General features: G+C 42.1%; 1 protein-coding gene across 1 annotated transcript; it reads left to right on the top strand.

The window, feature by feature from the left end:
• The first annotated feature begins 2,332 nt into the window (after window positions 1–2,332).
• LOC120966566 (uncharacterized) lies at window positions 2,333–7,842 on the top strand. Its single transcript, XM_073502288.1, has 11 exons — window positions 2,333–2,343; window positions 2,999–3,128; window positions 3,207–3,308; window positions 4,297–4,442; window positions 4,537–4,814; window positions 5,184–5,253; window positions 5,658–5,703; window positions 5,774–5,859; window positions 5,992–6,052; window positions 6,513–6,643; window positions 7,396–7,842. The coding sequence occupies exons 3-6, from the start codon at window positions 3,273–3,275 to the stop codon at window positions 5,198–5,200; spliced, it is 477 nt and encodes a 158-aa protein (XP_073358389.1). The 5' UTR covers window positions 2,333–2,343; window positions 2,999–3,128; window positions 3,207–3,272; the 3' UTR covers window positions 5,201–5,253; window positions 5,658–5,703; window positions 5,774–5,859; window positions 5,992–6,052; window positions 6,513–6,643; window positions 7,396–7,842.
• The last annotated feature ends 481 nt before the right edge of the window (window positions 7,843–8,323 follow it).

Raw genomic sequence — 8,323 nt, 5'->3', positions numbered from 1 at the left:
TCTAGTTGGCCAAACCAAACCAATAATTCGAAAAGAAATGCAAAGATATCAAATCATGCATATAAGAATTCAGAGAAGACTCAAATAATATTCATAGGTAATCTCATCATAAATCCACAATTCATCGACTCTCGACAAACTCATCGCAAAAGAAGATTACATCAGATAGAACTCCAAGAACATCGAGGAGAACATTGTATTGAAGATCAAAGAGAGAGAAGAAGCCATCTAGCTACTACCTATGGACCCGTAGGTCTGAGGTAAACTACTCACGCATCATCGGAAGGGCAGCAAGGTTGATGTAGATGCCCTCCGTGATCGAATCCCCCTCCGGCAGAGTACCGGAAAAGGCCTCCAGATGGGATCTCACGAGGTCAGAGACCTGCGGCGGTGGAAAAGTGTTTTCGTGGATGCTTCTAGGGTTTTGGGAATATTTCTGAATTTATAGGCCAAGGTAGGAGGTCAGGGGGTCTCCGAGGGGCCCATAAGCCCTAGGGGCGCGCCCCTGGCTTGTCGGCTCCTTGGGGCTTCTCTGACTTGGACTCCAAGTCCTACGTGTGTCTTCTGATCCAAGAAAAATCATCGCGGAAGTTTTATTCTGTTTGGACTCCGTTTGATATTCCTTTTTTTAACTCAAAAACAATGAAAAAACAGAAACTGGCAGTGGGATCTAGGTTAATAAGTTAGTCACAAAAATAATACAAAATAGCATATTAATGCATATAAAACATCCAAAACAGATAATATAATAGCATGAAACAATCAAAAATTATAGATACGTTGGAGACGTATCAGACCGCGCTTCGGACCAATATAGGACTGCGTTGGTGGTTTTCGTGACCAGACAGCGCGGTCCAGACGGATGCAGGTAGTTTGAGAGTGGGATTTGGAGATGCCCTAAAACTAGTCATAGTGGGAGTAACATAGCTAGTACGCATGCAATGCCAACTAGGTATATTAGTGAAGACCACAACAGTTAATAATAAGACAGTCCCTTTTAGCAAAAAGTAAATGATATATCTGTACCTAATCCAGAAATAAGAGACCAATGTTCCTACAAGGCTCCTGAGAGCTCAGACGAATCTGGCCGTCCGTTGCGTTCGCTTGATGCGTTTCCCGCCGTCGGATCCACCGCGTGGAAGAGCTCGTCCGTCGGATCTGGGATGAGCACTATAGGAATGAATAGTTACCCCCGTTTCGTGCCATCGCCTGTAAAATTGGGTGGCTGTGGAGGGCATTTTCGTAATTTTGCCTAGGGGTGTATAAAAGGCGACAACCCGTGTGGAGATGACCTAGCCGCTCCACAGCCCGCACTCGCGCCCCCTCCCTCGTCCTCGTTGCCCTGCCCGCATCGCCCCACCCTCTCCTCTCCTTCTCCCTCCCTCAGTCCTCGCCGCCCCGCCCGCATCGCCCCGCCCTCTCCTCTCCCTGTCCCTCCCTCAGTCCTCGCTGCCCACATCGCCGATGCCCCTCAAACCACGCCGCGGTGGACCTCTCTCCTCGTCTCCCTCGCGCCACGCCGCCTGCAACCTCCCCCCTCCCGTCATCAAAAAGGAAGGGGAGAGAAGAGGGAGAGCGAGCAGGTTCGGCGACAGCCAAGGGCTCGCAGATCCGCCGGCGCCATCGTCCGACCTCGGCCTCTGAGTGTGCTCACGCCATGGCCTGCTCGAGACGCCGCCCTTCCCCCCTGCTCCAACCCTAACCCTAGCATTGCTGCTGCTGGTCAAGGTGCTCTTGGCCCCTCCCTTCCCCTCATGTTGCTGCTGTTTTTGGCCCTTCCCCTCCCCTCATGTTGCTGCTGCTTTTGGTACACAGGTGCACGCACGCGTCCAGCAGCGACCCCTAGCCTCGGACGGCAGCAGCGACCATCACCAACGACGGCAGCTACAGGGGTGTGATTTGGTTCTGCAGATCAAGCCCTTTTCTCCTCCTCCTTTCCACTCCTCTTCATTTCCAGGGTTAGGTGCAGGGCTAGCCAATGATGGCCTTTTTTCTTGTCTTGATTCTGGTAAAGGCAGGAGTATTATTCTCTTTGCTTGTTTTGTGGAGTGTACCTCTATGCCCTTTGTTTCTTTGTGCATGGAATGCTGGTGGTCTTGTTCCTTTGTGCATGAAAGGCTGGCTTGTTTGGAATTAGTGGTATAGCTAGGTTCCAAGTAAGAGGGGTGTTTGTTTGTATGTTGGATATAAAAATATAAACATGATCTTCATCTGCTCCTTTGTTTCTACATGGATCACATGGTCATGTTATGCGGGAGGAAAAAGAGATTGCAGATCACGAGCTTGCAAGGCTAATTGGTTAGCGATTCTTTATCTTTGAGGTTCACCACGACCACATTGCAGGTATACTTCTATCTCTTTTAAAAAGGTGTATCTTTATGATTGCTGTTTTGTGAATCTGCTACTGCCCATTTCTTATATATTGCTATACCTTCTATGATAAAGTTGAGTACATTTATTGCATCTCAACATTTCACCCTTTGTGTTTTACCAAGATATACCAAGGAAATGATCTTATCTTCCTGCAGGTTGTTTTCATTGTTTTTTCTTAAATTAACAAGATGGTTTCTTTGACCATCCGTATATTTGACCTTTCGTTATAATAATTGGTGTTGATTTTCTATCATCTTCTTTTCTGGATATTGTTCATCTTTTGGTTTTCATTACCTTGTTTTATCTCCAGTAATTTAATCTTTTATTGATTTCACATGGTTTTGCTGCTCTAGGTTCGTAACCTGATCAGTATGCTTATATTTGGGTGTTCAGTTAGCCAATTTATCCACCTTATTTATTTTACTTATTAGGTTTTATGCGTGTATGGCTCCCCTAAAAAGCAGTCCTCTTTGGTGCAGCATGTTCTTCCATTTGCTTGATTGATTGGTGAGCCCTGCTGCATTTATTTATGGGAGGAGGCGTTTGATAGATAGGGATTATCAGTAGAAGAAACTGCTATATAGGGATGACCCTTGCATGTGTATGAAAGAAAATTTTGATGTAGGTCTCGGGCTTTCTTGGGTTTATTAAGTGGAAGAGCTAGATTGGCCAGCCTATACTGGATTGTACAGGAAGAACGTGATGTTGTTCTTTGCTGCTCGACCTGGCCTTGCTGCTCGACCACATTGCCCCTAGTAAACACGACGTAGGCAGATGTCATTTAGTTTCAATTAGCATTGGGCACTGGCTTATGCTGAATATTATAATTGTAGGAGCTTGCGGTCAAGCTGATTTATTGTCTCGAGAAGTGGGCCTTGGGAGTTGTTAATTGGCTAAACATGTACCTTCTGGGAGTTGTTTTATTTGATGGTTTGGTAAGTGGCTTGCTTCCAGCAATGGTTAGTTGTTTTTATATTTTGTTATAGCTACTAGATGGGTAATTGAGATTGAGACTGTATTCAACTGTTGATTTTCTTGATGTGCCTGAATTTGGTATAAGGTGTTTGTGTGTTTGGATGCTCTTCAACTTTTCTGGTTATACTAGATACTAATCTACAATTCTATATATGTCATGCTATTCGGCTTTGCATTTTCTTGATCTACCTGAATTGGTTCTATAGAGATGTCTGATGTATGCGCGCGCGCACGTGTGTGTGTGTGTGTGTGTGTGTGTGTGTGTGTGTGTGTGTGTGTGTGTGTGTGTGTGTGTGTGTGTGTGTGTGTGTGTGTGTGTGTTTAGGCGGTTTAGCCTCCTATTCGTTTCAACACTTAGTTTTAGGAGAATCAAGGAGGTTCTGTTAGGAGAATTTCCCTTTGTTTTCCATGGTTAATTAATCCTGGGACTATTAAAAAATGTAGATATCTTCGATATATATCTAAAGAATTGTGTGTTTAGTCATGGGCAACTATACGTTGTTTTGTCTCATGTACATCAAGAGAATTGCTAAAAAATACTTACTGAAGATGAAAATATAGATTGTACTACTGAAACTCAAAATATCGTTTACCCTTAGGGCCTTTTGAGATATCAGTGTACCATTGTGGTGTTATATTTTGCATTGTGTTGACCTTTTTATTAGTTTCTGGTTCAGCTGCCTTCATCTGTACATATCCTTTTGGTATAATCATAAAACGAGATAATTGATTCGTCTTCTTTTGCCGTTTGGGATGGTACTTTCGTCCGAATAATAAATGATTGGGTGTAGGGAGAGGGGGTGTATCTCCATACCCTGTCCTCATCATGCTAATTGCATGTAATCTTTCTCTCTTTCATATATCTGATGGTAGTTTTTCTTTTTGAGGTTGTTATGTCCTCTCCTGATTATTCCTTTCCTGATGATTAATTCTAACTATTTGTTGTAGATGGCATTCAATGCACTGTCTGAACTCCATCCCGGTAACTCGCTCAAGCATTCCTGTGGGTATGTGTCACGTCTTTGGCATCACTGCGGTGGAACTGATAATGGGCCTAGCAAGCACACAGAGATATGGTTACACTTGACGCTAAGGTACCTAGATTCCTCGGCCTGGTCTATCATTTTGGCCATTCCGTTGCTTTTTGGATGCCTTTGTCTCCTCTTCTGACCCATGTTCTTTTCTCAGCAGGGTAACCATAGGTATGCAAACATCCCTGAAAAATTTGTGCACCAGTTTATGGATGTGTTCAAGAAGGCAGGGTCTATGGTATCCGCAAATTCTTAGTCTTCAGCAAGAAATATGTCTTGTGGCCAGTGGAGAGTCACAGTACATGATCAGGTTCAAAAGGTACACGATTGTTGTTTGGAGGGATGATCTAGAAGCAGAGTCTCCTTTCTGCAGTTATGCCCCGACACCAGTTAGTCAGCTTCCTAGGCCTATAAATATGCCCGAGTGTATCACAGGTATTTGATCCGTTGCCTATCATGCAATTATTTTGATATCGCCCATAGTTTCAGTCTGGTACTTATGTTCTTTCTATGGGTAGATGTGGTTGTTGTCCAGTAAGGTGAAGGTAGAGATTTTTGCGGTGTTTGGGCATTCGACGACCTCTAGGCAGAATATATATAAATCATGATTGCATAACCTGTGTGAATTGTGTGCATGTTGTCTAGTAAGTATAATGTTGTGGCATTTTACGTTTTTTCAGTTTTTGGATGAGATGGTTGTCATATAAGGCTTGTATCTTGCATTTCTAATATCATTTACTTCTTTTCCAAATGTAATATCTCAACTGAAAGCACACTAAGTTTCATCTTCTTCATGGTGTCTAGATTCTTCAGGTTGGTGAGAAGGATCGGGGCAACTTTATATCTATTGGGGCTTTGCTAAAGGCTTTTGAAGGTTAGCAAAGTTATCCGTATAAAATTCTTGAGTTATGTTTGTCATGGTAGAGACTTGAGAGTTGACTATATGACCTATCCCCGCTGCATTTTCTATTGGCCATGGAAGTTAGTGTGTTGGGGGGGACCACTTCTCTTTGTTGTTCATGCAACATTATCAAACACCACTTTGCATGTGATTACTACAGATTCTTTTATTAGTCTCTTACTACAGTTCAATAGGTTGCAGGGTAAACTTTTAACCTTCCAAACAAAATTAACACCGAAATCATTGGCACATTAATTGACATTGGAATTTTGTTATTTACCAATTCTTTTCTGACTGGAAGACACTTTTGTATGAGCTGCACTCTGATCTTCTGTACAAATTAATAGAAAATTCTGAACAGTCGCATTTTGTTACAGAATACAGATATATCTAGCGAACTTTGGTGGACAACTAATTTGCCAGGTAAATTGTCTTGAAGTCTGTAATTTGCTTTAAAACAGTCGCATGAACCTCATAATGTAACAAATTGCAGGCAGATGCTTTCCTCTGCTCGGTCAAAGATGTGTCAGTCCCAAGTACAGTCTATCAGCGGCTGCGCAACATTGAAATTGGCCAGAGGTAGGGTAATTGCTGGGGTACCTTATTGATTATGAGGTCATGTGGATCCTGCAAGTTTGTTTTCAGTTTATTTGGCATGCTTCTGGCAACTTGCTTTCCAGGAAATGAAAGATGCACTTTTTTCTTCTACAGATGATCATCAAACATAAGCTTAGGGATCAAGGGATGGCCTTCCTTATCGGTGGTGGATCAGGTACACTTCACCCTTACATCACAGTGTTGAGTATTGATGTGGATATTAGTAATTAAAGGCTTAAAGCTGCAATGCCATTTATGTTGGTTTAAGTTTAGACCTTAATATTTTAGGTCTTAAATATGACAGAGCTGTGATTCTGTAGAAGTTGTAGGGCTTGTTGATGCGATATATTGCTGAGACCTGAAATAGGTCATGGCATACTTTACTTTTTACTCAAATATGGATGTTGTTGACATGGGAGTACTTAGTACAGCATCTGATTCAGTATACTTGCAGTATTTTGTGTTAAACTATTACCAGCTAGATTTCTGGGAGCACCAAATCATGATTTTATTTCACGCAAGCATGAAACCTGTTGTCTGATGCTAATTTTGTTTTGGCACTAGCAAAATATTGCAACTTTGGTAAATTCGACAGGGTCATAACTTTGGGAGCTTTTGCTCTTTACCTTTGTTAGTAATGCAGAAAATTCTTGCTCCCCGGGAAGTGATTACTGTCGATTGTGCTTGTATTTTGGCTATGACAACCGCCATCAACTTTTGGGTATAGAACCCTACCCCACATAGAAGAGGAGTCCTTGTATTTGGGGTGAGTATATCCTGCTTCTCCTTTTCCTACTACTTTTCGAAGAGGAGCAGTATGTTCCTTTGTGTTGAGATTTCCTTTGTTTTGTTGCACCGAGAAGCATCATCTTATGCAGAGTGTCAACCAGCTAAAAGCATCTCTGACAGGACGTTACCCTGTCCCTGGCCAACACTGATGCGGTTCTTTCCTATTAATCATGTGTGATTATATTGATCGAGATATTTAAACGATTCATATGAATAATGATTTTCTTTGCATCATTGTCATATCATGTTGTTCAATAAGTATTTGTTTTCTTCACCTATTCAGGAGATAATCTTTTTATAGTTAGAACAACTGAACAAATATATCGTTTTGTGGTGAACTGATTAAGAAAAAATAACAATCAGCAAATAGTGCACTCGCAAGAGCCATATACTATAAACTTAAGTGATTGTCAAATTCAATGACCATGCGTGTATGCGAATTGGTGTAATTATTTTAGAAAGTCAATAGAATATATAAACTAGAAAGATTAGCAGCCATGTCTCAGTATAAATTTCATGCATAGTAGTCTGGCATGGCATGTACATAAACGGAGGACCGCACTACATAACCAGTTTTATCTGCAGTGATAAACAAACGCTATCACTGAGAGCATTTTTCTTGTGGAAGTTCTCATTTCAGCTGACATGTTTCCTGATGCAAACTCATTCAACCACGTATAGCCTTCACTGCACATCATTTGGTTGATCTTTAGTTCTTGGGTTCTGCAGATGCAAAATGGAGCCGGCGACCAACCCTTCTTCCTCGCCCTCAGCCTTGACACCACCGTTGACGCCTCCAAGAGCAGTCGGGCATCGGCGTCGCCGCCGGCAAGGCAACATGCGTTGCAACATGCAACCAAATCAAATGGAGTGTGGACAAAGTTATATATCAAGCAAATTGGATGAAGATGTGTGGACAAAGTTATATATCTAATATTCAACCATGTAGTTTACTATTATGCAGTGTGAAAAACGGTGTACATCAATTATCTGGGACTAATACTATGGCCTGCTTTTGATTTCTACGACGCCGAACCTTACTTAGATAGGGCCATTTTTTAGATATTTTACGGAGTGTTTACTGTTGTTAGTATCTAACATCACCTCCTCTGTGAGTAATATCAGATATATTTCCATCCTGAGATATATTGAGTAATATCAGATGTTGATCAAAAAGGGTTATATCATCATATATTTGATCATTGAACTTTTTTTGATTAATTCCTTGACATATTTCCATCCTGATAGACACGCACATGTGGGAGTTGGGGTTCGGCAAGTAGCCCTTTTTTGATTAAGTTGTATTGTTACATGTGATAAACTTGCCTTCCTACTGCTGCATTATATCGGTTTGATCTTTCACAGCTTGATCATATCGGTTGGACCGGCACCCTCGTGCCAAGGCGCGCTGCCGATCTAGTAATAAAGAGGCCATTGGTGTTAGCGGTACATCAGGGAAATTGCCCTCAAAGTTGTACAATATTATCCACAAATTCCATTTATAAGTGATAAAAAACATTTTACACAGGGGAATCCTCCGCCTGGGCGGGTCGATGCAGTAGGACCTCGCTGCGCTCTGCGCACTGGCAGAACATGCAGCGCGCCCATCTGGGCCGGCACATGTACGGGCGGCATGTTTTTTAAATTTTATTTTTAT

Source organism: Aegilops tauschii, chromosome 6 (genome assembly GCF_002575655.3).
Source record: "Aegilops tauschii subsp. strangulata cultivar AL8/78 chromosome 6, Aet v6.0, whole genome shotgun sequence".
Classification (NCBI taxonomy): Eukaryota; Viridiplantae; Streptophyta; class Magnoliopsida; order Poales; family Poaceae; genus Aegilops; species Aegilops tauschii.
The sequence above is the reverse complement of the archived record's forward strand: the minus strand, read 5'-3'. Positions and strand labels throughout refer to the sequence as shown.

What these genes read in the sequence shown, in the direction of transcription:
- LOC120966566 (XM_073502288.1), top strand. Translation starts at nt 3,273, where the DNA reads ATGTACCTTCTGGGAGTTGTTTTATTTGATGGTTTG. An exon ending in TTGTTTTATTTGATGGTTTG is followed by an intron (nt 3,309 to 4,296) that starts GTAAGTGGCTTG and finishes TATTTGTTGTAG; the next exon opens with ATGGCATTCAATGCACTGTC. An exon ending in TGGTTACACTTGACGCTAAG is followed by an intron (nt 4,443 to 4,536) that starts GTACCTAGATTC and finishes TTCTTTTCTCAG; the next exon opens with CAGGGTAACCATAGGTATGC.